General features: G+C 48.2%; 1 protein-coding gene across 4 annotated transcripts in view; it reads right to left on the reverse strand.

Moving 5' to 3' along the window:
• Arhgap44 (Rho GTPase activating protein 44) overlaps positions 1-21,619 on the reverse strand; it is an 80,664-nt gene that overhangs the window by 7,224 nt on the left and 51,821 nt on the right. For 2 of the 4 annotated variants that reach the window (XM_045130646.1, XM_045130648.1), the window contains exons 14-16: positions 8,887-8,904; positions 7,857-8,093; positions 4,382-4,539 (exon numbers count right to left, since the gene is read on the reverse strand). In XM_045130646.1, the coding sequence (XP_044986581.1) occupies positions 4,382-4,539; positions 7,857-8,093; positions 8,887-8,904 (413 nt within the window). The remainder of the gene's footprint in view (positions 1-4,381; positions 4,540-7,856; positions 8,094-8,886; positions 8,905-21,619) is intronic. The other 2 variants (XM_045130647.1, XM_045130649.1) reach the window with 2 other exon arrangements.

The raw sequence follows: 21,619 nt of genomic DNA on the forward strand, positions 1-21,619 counted from the left end.
GGACAAGTCTCCTTCAAATGGCAGCAGGTGACGTCCTGGGAGAAAGGTGACATAACCACACTCTGGGGGTGAGTCAGTGGGGCTGGCTGTACCAGGGACAAGTCCAGTTCAAGGCGTCACTGCAGAGCACTGACGGGAGGTTGGGGTGTCCTGGGGCAGGAAATGACCTTGGTCTGAAGGGGCACATGATGAGGTGGCCTCTGCCTTCCACAGTGGCACATGAACAAATGCTGTGGTTATAGAAATCCCTGACCCATGTGCTCAGGGTCCTGCCTCAAGCGTGTGCTTGTTGCTCAGACTTTTGTAATTTTTTTTTTCAACTGGCAAATAGCATTTGTACTTTCTTATGGGATACAGTATTGTAATTCAAAACACGAATACAATGCATAATGATCAAATTATAGTAATTACCATTTCCATGTCCTCAAATATTATCACTTCTATGGGCTGGGAACTTTCCAACTCTTCTCCTCTACTGATTAGGAAATGTGTAATTAATTGCTGGAAACAAACTATGGTTACCCTAGTGTGCAACAGAACATTATAACTACGCCCCCACTGCTGTGCTTGGGCACTGGCTAATCACTTTACAGTCCTTCCTCCACTTCCCAACCCATGGCATGAATTGTTTTTACTTTCAAGAATTGTGCCCTGTATTGTGCATGTACTGATTAAATTTTCTGTGTTTTCTTTTCTTTTTTAAAAAAAAAATTTATTTTTATGAGAGAGAGAGAGAGAATAAGTGCATCATGATATCCAGCCACTACAAATGAACTCCAGACACATGTGCCATCTTGTATCTGGCTTACCTGGGTCCTGGGGAAATTGAACCTGGGTCCTTTGGCTTTGCAATCAAGCACCTTAACTGCTAAGCCATCCCTCCAGCCCTGTGTTTTCTTTTTATGCAGTGCTAGGGATGGAACCCAAGGCCTCACTCATGCCAAGCAAATACTCGACCACTGAGCTACACCCCAGGCTGACTTGACTTTTTTTTAAATTTTTTTGTTCATTCTTATGGATTTATTTGAGAGTGACAGAGAGAGAGAGAGAGAGAGAGAATGGGCATGCCAGGGCTTCCAGACAGTGCAAACAAACTCCAAATGCATGTGCCCCCTTGTGCATTTGGCTAACGTGGGTCCTGGGGAATTGAGCCGCGAACTGGAGTCCTTACGCTTCACAGGCAAGTGCTTAACTGCTAAGCCATCTCTCCAGCCCCTGACTTTACTTTTGAAGGTCATTACTGTCCCAGCCTCTGTTGTGTTGCTTTCATTTTCCTCTAGATTTATTCCAGGCTGTGAAGGATGCCCAGTGCCTTGAATTGAGAATGAACTGGTACTGACAACAGTCAGGCATTCAGGAGACCCCGCTGGTGGACAGAAGTCCCTCATAAGAACACGATCACCAGTCTGTCATGCCTAAGTGAGGGCTGGCTATGGGTACCAAGAAAGCGTCTTCCCAGATCTCAGAGGTATTGGGGCATCTTCTCTGACCACTGGCACTCTCTTCATACCTCGTGTGTTTCCCAGGCTTGTCCAGCTTCCAGTGAGGATGATAAAAAGACATGATCCCTAGATTTGTTTTTTAAGTTATTTGTTTGCAAGGAGAGAGGGGAAGGGAGAGGGGGTTAAGACAGAGAGAGAAAACGAGGAATTTCAGGCCTTCTAGCTGCTGCAAACTCCAGATGCCTGTGCCACCCTATGCATCTGGCTTTACATGGGTACTGGGGAATTGAACCCGGTAGTTAGGCTCTGCAGGCAAGTGCCTTAACCACTGAGCTATCTCTCCAGCCCATGCTGTGTAGATTCTGTACCTACTTGGGATCAAGTTTGTATGCTGCAATTCACCTGCTATATACCCTGAGGGATATTCATTTAACCCTCTTCTAAAAACAAGTAAGCCTCTTCTATACAATGGAAAGAATATTTTTCTTCATACCCTTGTAATACTTAACTGGGATTGTGTAAAGCACCATAGAGTCATGATCTATCTTTTAAAATTTATTTATTTAAAAAACTTTTTATTTTGTTTTTTGAGGTAGGTTCTCACTGTAGCCCAGGCTGACCTGGAATTCACTATGGAGTCTCAGGGTGACCTCGAACCCACGGTGATACTCCTACCTCTATCTCCCCAGGGCTGGGATTTAAAAAGTGCGCCACCATGCCTGGCTATGATCTATTTTTTTTTTAACAGTGGATATTTATTAATTTATTTGAGAGGAAGCAAGAATGGGCACACCAGGGCCTCTAGCTGCTGCAAACAAACTCCAGACGCATGAGCCACCATATGCATCTGGATTACGTGGGTTCTGGGGAATTGAACCTAGGTCCTTAGCCCGTTGGCAAGTGGCTTATGCACTAAGCCATCTCTCCGGCCCTCGTGATTTTGTTTTAATTTTTTTGTTTATTATTTATTTATTTGAGAGTGACAGACAGAGAAAGAGGGAGAGAGAGAGAGAGAGAGAGAGAGAGAGAATGGGCACGCCAGAGCATCCAGCCACTACAAACAAACTCCAGACATGTGCGCCCACTTGTGTATTTGGCTAACATGGGTCCTGGGGAATGGAGCCTTGAACTGGGGTCCTTAGGCTTCACAGGCAAGTGCTTAGCTGCTAAACCATCTTTCCAGCCCCCTCATGATCTTTTAAAGACTTTTTCCACCCTTCCTAATCCACCAGGATGTAACTAAGCTCCTGCTGCCATGCATGGACCTGCTCCAGGGCCCAGGCCTTCCTGCCATGATGAACCGAAAGCCCTCAAACATCAACAATTTAAAAAGTCCCTTCTCCCTTAAGCTGCTTCTGTTGTTCATTTAGAACGAAATGAGGGCTGAAGAGATGGCTCCGTGGTGAAGGTGTTTGCCTGAAAAACCTAATGGCTTGGGTTCGGTTCTCCGGTATTCATGGAAAGCAAGATGCACAAAATGGCTCATACATCTGGAGTTCCTTTGCAGTGGCTGGAGGTCCTGGTGCACCCATTCTCTCTGTCTTTCTCTCTCCTCTGTCTGCTTGCAAATAAATAAAATTTTTTTTTAATTTATTTGAGAGCGACAGACACAGAGAGAAGGACAGAGAGAGGGAGAGAGAGAGAATGGGCGCGCCAGGGCTTCCAGACTCTGCAAACGAACTCCAGACGCGTGCGCCCCCTTGTGCATCTGGCTAACGTGGGACCTGGGGAACTGAGCCTCGAACCGGGGTCCTTAGGCTTCACAGGCAAGCGCTGAACCGCTAAGCCATCTCTCCAGCCCTAAAAAAAATTTTTTAAATGACACATGACTTTGGATGAGAGAGAGGCTTTGCTGAGGGATAAGTGACAGAAACAACCCCAGGAGGTTCTGACGTGCTGCACATGCTCAGTGGCACCCGGCTCATGAGGCGCTGCAGCAGTGCACGCCTGCGGCTCTGGGGAGTGACTCTCTGGGCCTTTACTGTGCGTTCCAGTGGCGACAGGTCAGTGCTACAACTCTCAGGAATCCCAAATGTTAGTCTCAAAGTCTGGAAGTCAGGCCTGGAGCTGAAACAACCCAGACTCCGTCCTCTTCGTCCCCTGTGCACAGATGGGGAGAGGCAGCCAGGCAGGGTTGGCACTAGAGGCTGGGCGCTGATGTACATGTCCCCGGGAAGCTTTTTATTCTTTAAAAAGATTTTTATTTCCTTATAAGCTGAGAGAGAATGGAAAAGAATGAGAATGGGCATGTCTCCTGTCACTGCAAAGGAACATGTGCCACTTTGTGCATCTGGCTTTTATGTGGGAACTGGGGAACTGAACCCTGACATTCGGGCTTTGCCAAGCAAATACCTTCAACCACTGAGCCACCTCTCCAGCTCTTGTGAAGCATTTAAAATATTTATTTATTTATTTTTATTTGGTAGAGAGTGAGAGATTGAGAGAGAGAAAAAGCGGCAGGTAGAGAATGGAAGGTCTTCAGCTGCTGCAAATGAATTCCATATGCATGTGCCTCCTTGTGTAGCTGGCTTACCTGGGGTCTGGGGAATCGAACCTTGGCCCTTTGGCCCTGTAGGCACGTGCCTTGACCACTAAGCAATCCCTCCAGCCCATTGTAAGCTTTTTAAATGCTGGAAGTAAGACCTGGCAAGTCATGGAAGACATATGCCACCCTGGATGCTCTCTGTGCTGCTAAAATCATTTGCTGTATCAAAGTATTGTTCTATGGCTGCCTCTCACGGACACACTTTTCACAGGACCAAACTGAGGAATGATGGCGAGTTGATGTTTCGTGTAGTTGGCAAATTTCTCCAAATGCCCAGACTATGAATATGTCACAAAGCAACAAGGTTTCCAAATATCCATGCAAATGAGAGGGATTAGCTTTCAGGAACCCAACAGCCATCCCCGCCTAAGTCTGGCCATAGGATGTGACCTACCTTTCCGGAGGGTGTGAGGACTCTGCTCTGCAGGTAGCTGGCTGGGGCTGGCACCTGGCTGTGGCCCCAGCTGCGTCCCTGGGCAGGCTGTCCCCTGGCCGGAGCCTGGACTTCCTTTCTGTCCAGACCCTGGAGATAATTCCTTGCCTTTAGATGTGCTGAAACACAAGCAGAAGACAGGGGAGCCTTGAGCACAGTTCACTTCACTGTGGTCGCCAGGTGTCTGGGGACAACTATACAAGTCTTGTCACAGCACAGCTATCTCGGTTCAGACCCTCTCTTCCTGGAGCCTTGATGGCCTGGGTTCCAATCCCAGCTCTATGGCACTTGGCACTCAGTGCCAGCGTCCTTTACCACACCTCTCCCTTCAAGCGAGGAAAGGGCACGCAGGCGGACCCACTGTATACTGTCAACAACCAGGGAATTGTGGGACTTTCTGGTACTGGAACACCTGAGTGTTCTTGGTCCTTCCACCATCACCGCAATGCCAGAGAGAAGGGGACTTCCTAGACTCGGCAGGGCTGATGATTGCATCCCTGCTAACCCTGTGGCTATGGCTTTTCCACTGTTAGCTTGGAGCCTCTACCACAGCTCCAAGCACAGGAGGACTCTGGGAGCCATCCTTACACTCAGGGACAGGCCCAGCAGAGAGATCCAGGCTGTGCTGTTTGATGGGGCCAGTTCTAACCCCACTCTTTCAAACCTGGAGGATCCCTGGCCTCTGGAGTCCCTGAGACTGACAAAACGGTGCATCCAAGGTCACCAGTTCCCAAAGAGGATTCACCCTCCACGAGGCTCTTCATCTCTCTCCCAAAGATCCAGTTCCAGTCAGGAGACACCTCACTGAACTCTGCTGCGTGGGCCAAGGGCTACAAAGTATCACAGACCCCTGGTGCCTCCCACGTGCCATCCACAGGAGATATCGCTAATGGCTCCACATGCCACCCTGGGCTTCTTCCCTCTGTTCAACAAAATACTCCAGAGAGCATCCAGTGAATCCAGGCAGGTGTCCTGAAGTGTATTGCTGCGCATCATCACCCAGCTGTATTCTGTCTGATTCTGAGGCCATTATAGGGTGTGGCTTGGGGGGGGGGTATAGCTACCCAAACCTTCCAGCTATAGCCTATTTCTTCAATCATCTAGAAAACTCTGGATGTAAATATGAAGGAAATACCAGCGGGAGGATGGCACCCTCGGCCACTGTGATCTGCTAAGGAATGACACCAGGGATGTGGGAAAGATCTCCAGTGTAACTTTCCCAACAGAAAGAAAGAGAGTGAGAAAGGAAGGAAGAAGGAGGGACTGGAGAGATGGCTTAGTGGTTTAGGGACTTGCCTGCAAAGCCTAAGGACCCAGGTTCAATTTCCCGGTACCCACAGAAGGCAGATGCACAAGGTGGACCATACGTCTGGAATTTGTTTGCAGTGGCTAGAGGCCCTGGAGCACCAATTCTCTCCCCCTCTCAAATAAATAAAACATAAAAAGAAAGAAGGGAGGGAGGTGGAAGGAAAGGTCACAGTGTTGATGACAGCACTTTTTTTTCCTTTGCAAGATGAGATTTGCACACCGTTCTACCCCAGTAAAACAGAAGAGCAAAACTATTGTGCTAATGAAAAACCACAAACCACAGCCAGGCCCGACAGAATGAGTTCCAGAGAGACCCTATCTGGGCGGGGCGGGGCGGGGCCACGTCACACAAGCTGGACAAAGACTTGCCTCGCTTTCTTCCTCAAGCTCGAGGCACCTGGGAAGGAATAAACATCTACCCCCGCACCCCCTGCCTTCACTTCTACTCACCTCTGCCACCCCCCACAGAATTTAAGACAGGTCAGTCATGGCGATGCGACTAAGTGCCTGGAGGGCGCGTGGCAGAGCTTGAGGGGGGAGGATGGCCAGTGTCCATGTCACTCAGTGAAGTAGGGTACTGAGGTGAGTTTTCTGAGGACAGGGCCTGGGCCAGAAGAGTAGGGAGGGCCTGCTACCCTCCAGGGAGGACAAGCTGTGTCCAAAACCCAGCAGTCGGGGGCACCACCACCTGGTTTGCGGATGTGCAGGAAACAGATAATCTAATGGAAGACCTATGTGTCCCGAGAGGAATCCATCTGGGGTAAGAAGAGCCAGAACAGGACAACAGAGCCTATTAGTACCCAAGGAAAGAGACACAGTAGGCGCCCGGGACAGCAGAGTGGCACGGCCCAGCCTTTTAGTAATCTGCACGCGTGGGTAACGTCTTCCAACACAAGGGACCCTGTGGGGCCACCCACCCCTAACAGCCCTGGAAGGCCTTCAGAGCCTGCAGGGGGGGGGGGCGTCCTCAACGGGCCTTTTATAAAAAGATCAGTTATACAGCACACACTGTTCTATGAAACGGAGTTTCCTAAGACAGGAAACATGGGAGAAGAGGTGAGTGCCCTGTGGAGGATCGTCTCAGCCCATCTGGCTACACGTCCATTCCAGCCCAGTCAGCCCATCTGGGCCACTGCCCTGAGGCTTGGCTTCTCCAGACTCTCAGCACGCAGCAGATGTTCCCTGAGCTGCAGTCATCAGTACCCAACCCGGCACACTACAGTCTTCGTGGCTGTTGCTTTTCTCCTTAGTCATATTCATGGGTCACAGTTCTACTCATTACAGAAAGGAAGGAGGAGGAAAAAGATCTGTTAACGCATGTAGGGGGTCAGTGTGTGTGTTCTGGGAAAGACTGAGTTAGAGGTTTGGCTATTCCTCCTGACCACGGGGACATACGTGTCTCCCCCAAAAGAAGGCGTAGCCGCCTGGCACTTAAGTTCTCTCAAGGGCTGTTTGAGAACAGATAGAAACAAACTGTTCTGCAAAGAAGTTCTCAAGCGCAACTGCCTGTACCTCACCATGCATGGTGTCCTTCTGTCCTTCCCTGTGCCATTTATGCTGTCTGCTGTGACCTGTCAAGTGTCTGCTGGCTCGCTGGAATGTGAGATCTAGGACAGACATACTACCTTACTACCTCTGGACAGAGAAAGTTCTGGTAATGATCGCAGAAGGGGCCGTGGAGCGCACTTGCTCTGCGTCTCTCCCTGTAAGGACGGCGCAGCAAGCAAGCCAAGGGCATCCTCCCCCTGCCCCAGGCTGCCACCTCCGCTCTTCTGGTAGGGGATGGCACTCGTTTTAGCAGCAAAAACAGCCTGCAAACGTGAAGGCGGAGGAGAGAAGGGGAGAAATGCTTAAAGTATAACGTATTTCGACCCAGGGAACTTATAGAGGCTAGGAAGAGGGGACATGGATGGTGGGAACTTACATCCCCGTAATGCTCCTTAATAAAGTGCTGCTTGGGGCTCTGCATGGCAATCAGGGATGCTGCCGCAGCTGTTTGGGTACCAGCAGGATGCAGGAAGCCAAAACACGGATCCTTAGAGGCGAGGGCCGCGCGGCATAAGCGACTGCAAACGCCTGGACATCCCTGCAACGCGCGCCAGCCCCCCGGGGCCGAGGCCCAGCTTACCTGGGGCGCTCGGCGGCTGCAGGCTGCAGGCTAGCGGCAGATGGAGAGAGCGCGGGCGCGGGAGCAGGAGCGGCAGGGCTGTCTGGGACCTGCTCCGGCAGGGGCGATGGCAGGGGTGTGGCCAGCTCAGCGGGCGGGGCAGGAGGCTGCATGGAGGGTGGGGCACAGGATGCTTTCCGACCAGCTGAGGAGCCTCTTCGAGCCACCCAAGATGTATCCATGACCCTCACACCCATGCTGGCGAGGGACACAAAGACATCTGCTTACCCACACGTGACGGGGGAAGGGCTCCCTCCCCCACGAAGCAGAGACATTCAAGCAGTCTGGGCTAGAAGAGCGGCAGGCTTTAGCACCCTCTTGGGCCCCCGGCGGGGTTTGGAGGGGGAGAAATGGTCATGGTGGGAGGGCACAGCCAGTGAGACTCCAGCACCCAGGCTGCGGGTGATCCAGCTGACTCCCGAGCCCAGCAGCCCAGGCCTGGCATGAGTGGCTCTCCCACGGTGCACAGCGGGGCACAGCCAGCAGTTTGTGCCTACAAGCTGTGCTGCCGCCCTTCGCCAAAGCCAGCCGGCCTAAGAAGCACCCTGGGTGTGGAATCCAAGCTGTCCTCAGAGGACGGGGCCTACTTGGGGGGCACAGAAACAGTGGCTACTCCCAAGTGTGACTGGGAGGCAGGTGGGGCAGGGACAGACTCAGCACCGGTCCAGAACAGGAGCCAACCAGCAGAAGACCCCGGAATACACATCCTTACTGTAAGGCGGGGGTCTAGCCCCAGCTCCACCACTCCTGGGGACCCTGGCCAAGGCACAACCTCTGCAGGCCACACCAGCTTGTCTACACAGCGGGGAAGGAAGGGGCTGCTCATGCCTCTAGGCTCTCGAGAGTCCATTTTGATGATGGACACACAGCTTCAAGTTAAGTCGGCCAAGCAACCAAACACGTCACATTCACCCTCTTGCAGAGCTCACTACGACACAGCTCGCTTTAAGAGATTTGAACATGGCCTTGCAGCTACCAGAGGATACTGTACCTTTGGATTTTCCTAAGGCTGCAGGGACAGAAACATACAGATATTAGTGTCAACAAAGCTACACCTCCCTTTGGACATAAAGGTCGTCTGCATGGGGTCTTCTGCCAAGGTCAAGTCCTGGCATAGGGCTTTTGCGGTGCCATGGAACTATTTCAGTTAAGTTGGTTTCTTTTATATCTGTAGAGGCTCTAATCGGATGGGTGAACAGAAAACAGCTGCAGGTAACTACTCTGGGACAGGGGAGGAGAGGGAGCCATCATGGAGTGAAGTGGGTTGAAGTAGCCACATGCCCATCTCTAAGTGACGAGAGCACAGAGGCCGTCAGTGCCCTGTCTTTTGGTCTAGGAGGTACCTGGTCCTGTGTCCCTGGCAAGGGCTTCACTCATGAATGCAAGGACTCCCATTTCTAGTGTGAGAGAAGGCACAGGCACTTGTGCAGGGACAAGCCGCACTCCGGGCCAGCAACTGTCTCTAACCTACGGAGCGTGGTGGGGCAGAAGGATAAAGACCATTGCGTGATCACCACGTGATCATCTTCCCGCTGGTGGCAGAGGAAACACCAGGCTATCACACCCTGACGTTCTCTAAAATGGCCACCTTGTAGAGGTGCAGCAATAGTTAAAGAAGAACTAGTTTAAGCATGGGGATCAGCGAACAGTCATACCAGGTAGGATGTGGGTCTCTCACGACAACGTGCCTCAGAATGGACCTGCATTGAGGGGTGCTGTGGAGGAAGGTTGCTCACACGAGCACACCCCGGGCTGGTGACAGCTTTCTGACCTGTGCACGCATGGTGCCATGGCTGGTGTCTCTCCTCACCACCGATGGTTTCCAGGAGGCAGCTTGGAATGGAGGGAGGTAGGGGAGAGACACCTTTTTCTAGGACCCACTGGCCTTCAAGACATGCTGCACTTGGGAACCTTCAGCAGGGTATCTGGTAAACTTCTTGTGTGTTTGGGGGGGGGGGTTCACTGAAGTCTCGGCCAGATTCTAGTGTGTGCCCCCTGGGATCTGTTCACAGAAGCCTGGGGGAAGTTGTCAAGTTATGTTCTCGGGCTTCAGAATTGATCAGAATGAAGAGAAAAAGAGGCTTTCCGTGCCACAGGGAAACAAAAGTGACCGCGCTCGGTCGCTGGTGTGCACGGGCACTGCAGTCTGCAGGAAGAGCCTTGAGGGATGGAAGACCCTCCTCTCTGCTCTTCCTTGCCTTGCCCCCTTCCACCTGGGAAGACCTTTCCTGTACCCAGACTGGAAGGCTGGGCCTCAGGACCAGGGTTGGGGGAGGGCACCTTCTATGTCAAGGGTAAGTGCCACTCCAGTGAATCTCAGACCCCAGGCTACCTGGTGATCTGGCTTATCCATAAAAGGAGCCAGCTTGGGCACTGGTTAGGTACCGAGTGAGCTTTGCTAAGTATCCTTGACAAATGCCAGCACCTGAGAACTAGAGGTGACTGTAGACTCTGCCATTACAAGAGGCTGTGCCTATCGCAGTGACTGACAGGGATAGCAGCATGTGCTCAGTGAATGCATACAAGGGCCACTGACATGCTCCAAGTTACAGAAATCTCCCAAACAACTCAATCACAAAGGCAGCAACTACGGAAACATAGCTGATGTATGAAGAAACAATTTGCTATTTTTGAACGTCTGAATGGCTAGATAAACCTCAACCCAAAGGCAGAAATTACAAAAATGCTCAGAATGTTGCTCCAAAGGGGCTATTCTCAGATGACGGAATGTAAGTAGAAGCTAGTACTGACAGTTCACTGTTGTGTCTCAGAAAGAAGTGCTTGAGGCTGACTCAAGGAAGTACGCATGTTTCTTAAGAGATGAACGTAACAGAGGTAGACATCATGGAAAACTGACTCCAGTACTGGCCATTGTGGAGGTCCCAACTCCCCCTTGGCCTTTGCCTCTCGTGAACATGGAGAGGGACTTAGCGTCAGATACTTCAAGTAGATTATTGCAGGTATAGGCTAATGTGCCCAGCCATTTCTGAGGTTCACTATAAATCACTGTGGATTTTTCCTGAGACTTTAAGAAAGAATAGGTCTGAAAACAACCAAGCCCCCAGTCCCAGTTAAACCATGGATTTGGCAGGGACTCACCAGAATAAACTGGAAACCTCTCTCCTGCCTCCTTCATCCAGGAGGACCCTTTTCCAATACTGGATGTGGTGACAGACGTGGCCCTTGTCTGGCTGCCTGGTGTGGAAGTGGAGTGGGGATTTGATGGACTATGGCTATGTGAAAGATGGTGTGCAGGTTTGGATTCCTCTAGAGGTAGAATTAGTACAAGGATCCTTTGAAGAAACAGATGTCATCCCAAGGACTCTGACTCTCACAAAAGAAATGTGATGGAAGAGCAAGCCTGATCCTTGCGCCTCCCTGGCTGCCAACTTTGCCACGTGCACGACTGCTTTCACGTGCACTGCTTCTACACGGGACGCAGCCAAGAGGGCCGGCATTGGATGGGAAGCTGAGAAGATGCTGACGCCATGTCCTTGAGCCTCTAAGTCTGTGAGCTACATAACCTTTACTTTACATATTACCTAGCCCCAGGTTTTGTGTTATAGCATCAGAAAGGAGCCAATATAGATGAACTATAAGATACGTCTAAGAAGAGGTCTGCCTAGCTAAACGACTGTATTTTATGGGATAAAAAGTTGAGGAGTCAGAAGATGAGAGTTCATTCTTTCGGCTTGTGTTGTCTGTGGATGAGGTCATGACTCCACACTTCTAATCAGTACAGCACAGTGGGCCATTTGGTATGAGCCTTAGGTTTCCCAGTTCCTAAGGACATGATATAGGTGAATCACCTCTGAGCATCTTGTATGAAATGAGATGTCATCCTTTCCCATGAAGCACCGAAGGAACAAGTGGAGCCATATAGGTAAGGTCCTCAGCTCCATGAAGACTACCAAACAGGATGAGCATCCTTAATGTGGAAACGCAACATGCAAACACTTCAAGTTCCACAAGTGGAAGCTTCCACTGCTGACGTCAGGTGATGACTGGTAGTCAAAACATAGGTGCCCCAAAAGTGTGCAAGACCACCTCCAGGTGCTGTGCAGGGTGTATATAAGACATGAATTTCATGTTTGGAATTCAGTCCCATACTTAAGATATCTCATATTTTCTGGGCATGGTGGGGTACACCTTTAGTCCCAACACTAGGGAGGCAGAGTTAGAAGGATCACCGTGAGTTTGAGGCTACCCTGAGACTACACAGTGAATTCCAGGTCAGCCTGGGCTAGAGTGAGATCCTACCTTGAAAAAACCAAACCAAACCAAACTACAAAGAAAGACATCTCTTATTTATAAGGAAATATTCAAAATCTGAAATATTTCTGGTCCTAAATATTTTGGATAAGGGACACACAATCTTGAAGAAGTGTCAACAGGGATAGCACTTGTCAGTATAGACACCAAGTATATATGATTTTATAAAAACCTAGTTGTAACAAGTGAAAAAGGGCCTTAGTCCTTGCCTAGCATGTTTTCCTGGGTTCAGCCGTCAGCAACACACATACACACACACACACACACACACACACACACAATTTGTGGCAGGCCAGTTAATGGAACACAGCTGATCTGCTTGCATGCTTCTTTACACAGGAGCTGTATTTCTTTGCATAAAAAGAATTTTGGGCTGGAAAGATGGCTTAGCAGTTAAGCGCTTGCCTGTGAAGCCTAAGGACCACAGTCTGAGGCTCGATTCCCCAGGACCCACGTGAGCCAGATGCACAAGGGGGCTCACGCGTCTGGAGTTCGTTTGCAGTGGCTGGAAGCCCTGGCACACCCATTCTCTCTCTCTCTCTCTGCCTCTTTCTCTATCTGTCACTCTCAAATAAAAATAAACAAAAAATTAAAAAAAAAAAAAAAAGAATTCTGCTTCCATGGGCTGAGGAGATTGCTCAGTGGCTAGTGGGGCTTACTCATAGAGCCTCCCAGCTCAGACTTGATTCCACAATGTGGTGGTTTGAGTAGATGGCCTCCAATATATATTCAGTGTTTCATTAGTTTGTAGTTTGGATCTGCAGCCACCTGGCTGGAGGAGATGTCACTGGGTGGATCTTAAGGTGTGGTGGTGGGTCTGAAATTCCAATATAAAGATATGCAAAGTGCCTAGTTCCACCTGGAGTTCCTGAAGTGTGCTCTGTGGCTTTTGCTTATGGCCTCCCCCCGCCCTCCTCTTGGACCTGTGATAAAAGGCCAGCTGCTTCTGACCATTATGAAACTTCCCCTAGATCTGTAAGCTTCAATAAATATCCCTTCCTCCATAACTGTGCCTGGTCTGGAAGTTCACCTCAGCGAACCTGAAGCTGTCTGCTACACCCACTATCCATATAAAGCCGGATGCTCCTGCAATCCCTTGCAGCAGCAAGAGGACTTGGTGTGCTCGTTCTCATGGCCCCGCCCCTGCTTATGCGCGCGCACGCGTGCACACACACACACACACACACACACACACACACACACACACACAAAGAATTCTGCTTCAAATTCAAAGATGAACCATATTTATTAAAGGGGGGGGATTCTGTGCAAGTGAATTGGGGAAGCATGAGGTGAGCTGGGAAAGATACCAGCTACGTGGTTTTACAAATTTTTGTTTTTCAGTTTTTCAAGATAGGGTCTCACTGTAGCCCAGGCTGACCTGGAATTCACTATACAGTCTCAGGATGGCCTTGAACTCACAGCAATTCTTCTATCTCTGCCTCCCCAGTGCTGGGATTAAAGGCATGTGCCACCATGCCCGGCCTTAAATTTATTTTTTATTGACAACTTCCATAATTATAATCACTAAACCATGGTAATTTCCTCCCCCCCACCCCAACTAGGTTTTGAGTCTGCTATCAGACCTCTTTCTTTTCCATCAGTGGCCCCAAATCTCAAATTTGGGTGGCCTCTGTCAAAGTGGGGAATGGAAGTGGATACACGAAAGATAGGTAACTTCAGGGTCCCTTTGTTGTGAGGGCTCTGATGAGCTACATGAGGCAAGATGGGTGTTTGAGGGAGGGATCCTAAAAGCTCACTTAGAAGATTCCAGAATTAGAAATGGAAAAACAAAGAGGAGAGTCAAACAAATTCTCCTGATAGGGTTTGGCTAAATAGCTCCCAAAGGTCTGTGTGTTGAAGGCTTGGTCCTCAGTCTGTGGCTGTCATTAGCGGTGCTAGGGACCAGTAGAAAGAAGTTAAGGTATTAGGGGCATGGCAGGATAGGGTGCTGCCCTTTCTCTCTCTCTGCTTCCTCTGCCATGTGCGCCCACCACGAGGTTCTGTTCTGTCTTAGGCTTAAAGGCTAATGAGCCCAGTGACCACAGACTAAAACCTCAGGTGATCCACAATAAACCTTTCTTTTCTTTCTTTCTTTTTTTTTTTTTTTTTTTTTTTTTTGAGGTAGGGTTTCACTCTCCCTCCAGCTGGCCTGGAACTGTTTGAACTCACAGATTATCCTACCTCAGCCTACAGAGTGCTGGGATAAAGGCATGTACCACCATTCCTGTCTCTACAGAAGTCATTTCTAAGTCATGGAAGCTAACTATAACCTTCAGATGTTTTTGGTCAATTTGGTTTAGTGTATTTTATGTTGCAGAATTAATTCAGGTGAGTATGTCCCAGCAGAGATAGGTTAAAAAAACCAACAACAAAAAAAACAGCTGTGATCACGTTGAGCGTGGTGGCGCATACCTTTAATCCCAGCACTCGGGAAGCAGAGGTAGGAGGATGAATTTGAGTTCAAGGCCAGCCTAGGATTACAGAGTTAGGTCCAAGTCAGCCTGGGCTAGAGTGAGACCCTACCTCATAACAAACAATTAAAACCAACCAACCAAACAAGGAAACATTTGTCATATTGAAAAGGTAAAGGAAAGGCTTGATCAGGATGCCTTGTTCACAGAAATGTGGCCCCAGGTGAGTTGCTACCCTAAACATATGAAGATATCATTAGAAATCTGGTGTATGGCTCTTAAAGAACTGCCCCTCACACCACACACACACACACACACACACACACACACACACGGGGCTGAGGAGCTGCTAGTTTTCAGCACAGTGCCCAGCTGAAGCATGAGGCGGGGCCCTCAATTTCTCTCCAAGAGGATGGTTGGACTTCCTGCAGTAGAAGCCAGGTTCCAAGGCTGAGTGTCTCGAGAGATGCAGGAAGACTCCGCAGCACTTCTTTGGATCCAGCCTTAGAAGTCCCAGAACCTGATTTCTGTCCCAGAGTGAAGTGACTCACGAAGACCAGTGCAGATGCCAAAGGAGACCCCAACGCTCAATGAGGGGAGAGCAAAACTGGCGGCTCCCATCGTGACCAGGCTGCTACTGCAGTCGCTGGCTGCTGTAGTCTCCTGCAGCTGCTAGAGCAAGTGCCGCGAAGTTGGTCAACGGCAGAAACACATCCTCTTACATTTCTGGAGTTGTAGCATCTGGAGAGCTGTGTCCCCCTCCTGTGATCGTGGGGACAGTCTTACTGTCTGGCTTCCAGCTCTGGTTGCAGCTGGCATTTTGTGGTTTGTAAAGACTGCCTTCAAATCTGAGTTCTACTTTGTTTCTGGTGGGGGGTGGCAGTTTTGAGGTAGGGTTTCACTCTGGCCTGGGTAGACTTAGAATTCACTATGGAGTCTCAGGGTGGCCTTGAACTCACGGTGATTCTCCTACCTCTGCCTCTCAAGTGCTGGGATTAAAGGTGTGCACCATCGCACCCGGCTGAGTTCTACTTTTAAATCCTGTCATTGCAGTCAAGCGTCGGTCCCTCTCTGGTAAGGATCACATGTAATGTAGGGCTCCTTCAATCCTAGTAGGGTTCTTGTTTTAATCACCTCTACTACAAAGACCATTTGCTCTCTCTCTCTCTCTCTCTTTGAGGCAAGCCCAACAGACTGGACTATTTTTTAAAGTTTATTTTTATTTCTTTCTTCTTAAAATATTTTATTTTTCTTTATTTGAGAGAGAGGGAGAGAGAGAGAGAGAGAGAAAATATAGGCAGGGAGAGGGAGAGAATGGGTATGCTGAGGCCTCCAGCCACTGAAAACAAACTCCAGATGCATGTACCCCTTTGTGCATCTGGCTTACGTAGGTCCTGGGGCATTGAACCTGGGCCCTTTGGCTTTGCAGGGCGGTGCCTTAACCACTGCACAATTTCTCCAGCCCTGGCCTATTTTTCTTTTTAATGCAAGAAAGCGAAAGAAAGAAAGAGAATTGGCACACTAGGGCCTTCAGCCACTACAACTGAACTCCAGCAGTCACCTTGTGTGCATGCGTGACCTTGACCTTGCACACTTGCATCCCCTTGTGCTTCTGGCTGACACGGGACCTGAAGAGTCAAACATGGGTTCTTAGGCTTCACAGGTGAGTTCCTTAACTGCTAAGCCATCTCTCCAGCCCAAAGACCCTTTCTTCTAAATATCATAACTGATGCAGGTTCTAGTAACTGTTGGAAGCCCATTGTTCTGTGTACCGTGCAATGATGAAGAATGTGAGCTACTGAACCTGACTCCAAAATGCGCTCAAGAAACTCGGCTGTTGCGAGCTCAGCACTAAGCGAGACATCTGTACCATCCCCTTCAAGCCCCAGGGGCCATTGCCAAAGAAGAGGCAGAGAGAATGCAAGAGATGAGTGTTGGGAGCTGCAGGTGGTCTTTAATCTCTTAACACAAAGGCCTAATCATATAGCCTAGGTGAGAAGGCGCCAGACACAAAAGCATTATTTAACACACAGCCTAGGTGGAGTGGGCATCAGACACAGAGGCATTACTATATGGCCCTGGTGAAGCTGACCTTGGGCACTGAGGCATTGTCGAGAAAGTTTTATCTTCTGTATATAAGCTTGTGTCTGCCTGAATAAACCTGAGTCTTGATCAGAACTTGTCTTGGCTCCATTCCTTGTGTTCTTGTCTCAGATCCATCCCCACTCCCTCCTTCGAGGCCTGTTTCGACTCTCGTGCTGCAGGCCAGCACAATAAAGGACAAAAAGTGTTTTGGATTGCTGCCTCCTAGACATGATATGGTCATTGCATTCATGACCTCACAGCAGTTGCCATTGCCTGCACAAGACCTGTATGATATTGGGCCTATCAACATCCCATCATGGATAATAGAGGAGGGCAAAACATCAACCACTGGGGTGACTCAAAATGCACCACAGGCTGGGCATGGTGTCACATGTCTTTAATCCCAGCACTCAGGAAGCAGAGGTAGGAGGATTGTTGTGAGTTTGAGGCCACTCTGAAATTACATAGTGAATTCCAAGTCTTCCAAGTCAGCCTGGGCTAGAGCAAGATGCTACCTTGAAAAACCAAAAAAAAAAAAAAAAAAAAAAAAAGACAAACAAAAAAGCAAAAAAAAGCCTCACCACAGTGCTGAGAAGTAGGGACAGTGGAATGTTCAGCAATGAGGCATCTCTATCACACCCTCCAAGTCTTCCACCATGGTGGAAAGAATGTAAGAGCCAAAGGAAGTGAGGGACTCTTTAAAACACAACCTTCTAGACACAAAGTGGCCTTGATATCATGACCTGACAATGGCTGGTACTACCTACATAAGACCTGCATAATAGGAGGGAAAAAAAATGATGATATCAAAATAGAAGGGAGACTAACATGCAACTAAAAGGGATTTATTGGAGGGAGATTTATAAGGGGGAAGTGGGAGAGGATTATGACCATGATATAGTGTCTATATTTATGGAAGTTGCCAATAAAAAGTTCACAAGAAGACATCAGAGCTGGAGAGATGACTTAGTGGTTAAGGTACAGCCTGTGATGCGTAAGGACCCAGGTTCAATTCCCCAGAACCCATGTAAGCCAGCCAGATGCCCTGGTGCAGGAGTCTGGAGTTCCTTTGCAGAAGCTAGGGGCCCTGGTGTACCCACTCTCTCTCTCTATCTCTCTCCCATAAATTAACAAAAAAAAAAAAAAAAAGACACCAAAGCAAGAAAAGGGACTAGTTGGAAGGAGCTGGAAGAAGGATGGGAAGGTGGGGTTTGAGAAGTTGACGGGAGGGATTATGATTACACATTACATATGTATGAAAACTGTCAATCAGAGCTGGGTGTGTAGGTGCACGCCTTTGATCCCAGCACCCGGGAGGCACAGGTAGGAGGATCAAACTGAGTTCGAGGCCACCCTGAGACTACAGAGTGAATTCCAGGTCAGCCTGAGCTACAGCAAGATCCTACCTCAAGAAACAAAAAAACAAAACAAAACAAAACAAAATTGTCAATAGAAAAGTTGAAACAAACTCAACTTGCTGTGTTACTATGAATCAGAAATCTTTCAAAGCCAGAGCCCAAACTCTTACAAGAAAGAAATTACCGTAGATGACACTAGGGTACAGAAACCATTAGCCAAGGAAACATCGCTGCGACTGATGGAAAATTTAGCACTTTTGTACAATTTTATCTAGTTTATTTGTTCCAAATTTTCTTTCTTTTTCTTTCTTTCTTTCTTTCTTTCTTTCTTTCTTTCTTTCTTTCTTTCTTTCTTTCTGTAACAGCTTTTTTTTTTTTTAATTTTTATTTATTTATTTGAGAGCGACAGACACAGAGAGAAAGACAGATAAAGGGAGAAAGAGAGAGAATGGGCGCGCCAGGGCTTCCAGCCTCTGCAAACGAACTCCAGACGCGTGCGCCCCCTTGTGCATCTGGCTAACGTGGGACCTGGGGAACCGAGCCTCGAACCGGGGTCCTTAGGCTTCACAGGCAAGCGCTTAACCGCTAAGCCATCTCTCCAGCCCCTGTAACAGCTTTTTAAATGCTGTACAGTTTACATTTTCTTTTTAACCTGGCCCTAAAATTCTGTTAACACAAATTTTATTTAATTTGCTAGCATTTCAGTGGGTAATAAGAAGACTTTACAATATTGCTCAAAAGATTTTAAAAGCTCAGGAATAAGGACAAGGGTGAGAACTGACTGACAGAAGACAGATGTAGACATTCCTCTCTCCCCAAACAATGCAATACGTAGGTTTCTCTTTCTTTTAAAGTCAGTTCAGAACTGATTAACATGTTCATTGTATCTAGATACCTGTTGCTGGGCCATGTCATTGTGTTATGAACATCACAGAATATACTTATAAACTGTGGTGGCAATGACATCACAAGGTGGCTGTCACATATGTCATCTGTCACTGCCCAAAGACAACTGGTTGAGGGTTAGTTGAAACTGGTAAGTTTGCCACCTAATTTAATATGGAATACGAAATTTTAAATGTACATCATGCATTTTACTTTGTGTTCAACAATAACTTCCCTAAGCCCTAGCAATTTCAACTTTAGATCAGAATGTCACACCGGATGGACAGCTCATCCACAAAGTACTTGAGCAATGGACTTCAGCAGAGATAAGGCAACTGATTAAACCATGCCTGTGCAAGCTGCCCCATCTGCTGGAAGCTCTAGGAGGCCAGGGCGCTTGGGAAAACCCAGTGATTCTGAGTAGCTAATGACCTCATCCGGGGCACATGGATTGCTGTTGGGGAGAGTCAGACCAGGTTTGGCAGGAGAGAGGAGGAATACTATGATGTGGAAACACTTGGGGCAAATGTAAGGTATTCTGTATTGGCCTGTCTCACCAGCATCGACTCTCCAGGGCAGCTCAGCAACAGGTCACAAGGATGCACTACCAAGATGGAGATTTATAAACAAATTCCAATGTATTCTGTAGCCCTAGCTGGCCCCAAACTCACAGCCCACTTCCCCAGCTCTATTAGATTCTAATTTAGCTCCTTTTTTGTAAAATTTTTTAAAGAGTTATTTTTATTTATTTATTAGAGACCGAGAGAGGGGGGAAGGGAATGAATGGGTGCACCAGGGCCTCCAGCCATTGCAAATGAACTCCAGACACATGCACCACTATGTGCATCTGGCTTATGTGGGACCTGGAGAATCGAACATGGGTCCTTAGGCTTCGCAGGCATGCACCTTAACCATTAAGCCATCTCTCCAGCCCTCCTTTTTGTAAATTTATGATTTTGTTCTTCTACACGTCAATGTCTAAGAATTTTTGTCATAAGTCTTTTTACTAGACAATATACAATAGCAACACACACACACACTCCTATGCACCTCGCACATGCAGATGGCTCATGAATAAGGGACAAGGGACCTTGGTCATTTGAAGATGCCACCTCCACCATCATTACAGGATATAGGCTTAGGATTCCTCTGCCAATTCCAGTTCCCAATGTTAACTCCCATTCAGAAAGTGGAGAAGGGAAAGTATGACTCATACCTCTATAGTCCCTCCTAAGCCCTTTGGGCCATCTGCCTTTGAAACATCGTTCTGGCTCCTAGTGAAGGGGAAATTTACAGCAACTTGACTTCCTGCTACCTGAGTGTCAGAGACTCCCCCTCAGTCTACACACCCCCATCTTTCCTCAAATTTTCTTACATGCTAGTAGATTTTAATTCCAAATCAATTTTACTGAACTGACAAGGCAATCCACTCCTCCGGCCCGATGGACTGAGGTCTTTTGCTGTCCCTCGCCAGTCCCCGGCCGCCGGCTGCCAGAGCGGGGCTGTTCCTCCCCGTGACTCAGCAGAGAGGACCATGGGACCTGTTTATGCCTACTTTCCTCGCTGTGAGAATGCTGCTGTGTAGTTACATCTCAGGTAAGCTGATTTCTTGTGAGTGTGGGGAGGGTTGGACATACTTACACACAAAGTGAGATGTGCTTATGAGCACTGTAACTGCATCAAAGTAGGTGCAAGTATCAGCAAGGATATGAAAAGACCTGGGAAAACTTAGGGAAGTTTTACACTTGGATCACATCATGGCTCAGGTTTCCTTTCTACCTTCAAGATACTGAACCCTGGGATGTGAAGCCATGCGATCGAGGTACTTCTAAGCATGGTGCTGCTGAACACACCTCCCGCCAAAATGAAATAAAGCTGCCCAAGAATCAAAATATATTTATGCATTGTGTTTTCCTGGAATTGTTATATTTTTAGAGATTTAGTACAGCACCTGGCATATGTAGCGTATGAGTTGTACCATTGAGTTACAATCCCAACTCCACATTTATGCATTTTGAATCCAAATAAAAACCTTATGGGCTGAACATGTAGTTCTGTTGGTAGAGGGCTTGCCTGGCACATGAGAGGCCCCAGGCTTGGTCCCCAGCACAACAACCGAGTGCGCTGTGCATGTCTGCAATTCGAGCAGTTTGGAGGATCAGGAGTTCAAGGTCACCCTCAGTGACACAGCCAGGTCAAGGTCAGCCAGGACTATATGAGATGCTCCCCCCAAAACAAAACATAGGAGTGCTCTCCCTCTCTCTCTCTCCATATGTGTGTGTGTGTGTGTATGTATGTATGTATGTGTGTGTGTGTATATATATATATATATATATATATATATATATATTTAATTTTTAATTTTATTTTTTGGTTTTTGAGGTAGGGTTTCACTCTAGGCCAGGCTGATCTGAAACTCACTACGTAGTCTCGGCAATCCTCCTACCTCTGTCTCCCAAATTTTTTTTGTTTTTGTTTCTGTTTTTCAAGGTAGGGTTTCCCTATAGCACAGGCTGCCCTGGAATTCACTATGTAGTCTCAGGGTGGCCTGGAACTCATGGCAATCCTCCTACCTCTGCCTCCCGAGTGCTGGGATTAAAGGCAGGTGATGGCCAGGCGTAGTGACACACAACTTTTATTTCTGTGATAAGAACTAACAATACTGACGACAGTCACGCCAGCTAAGCAGGCAGTACTCACCTTCATCACA

The sequence above is a fragment of the Jaculus jaculus genome, chromosome 12 (genome assembly GCF_020740685.1).
Source record: "Jaculus jaculus isolate mJacJac1 chromosome 12, mJacJac1.mat.Y.cur, whole genome shotgun sequence".
Classification (NCBI taxonomy): Eukaryota; Metazoa; Chordata; class Mammalia; order Rodentia; family Dipodidae; genus Jaculus; species Jaculus jaculus.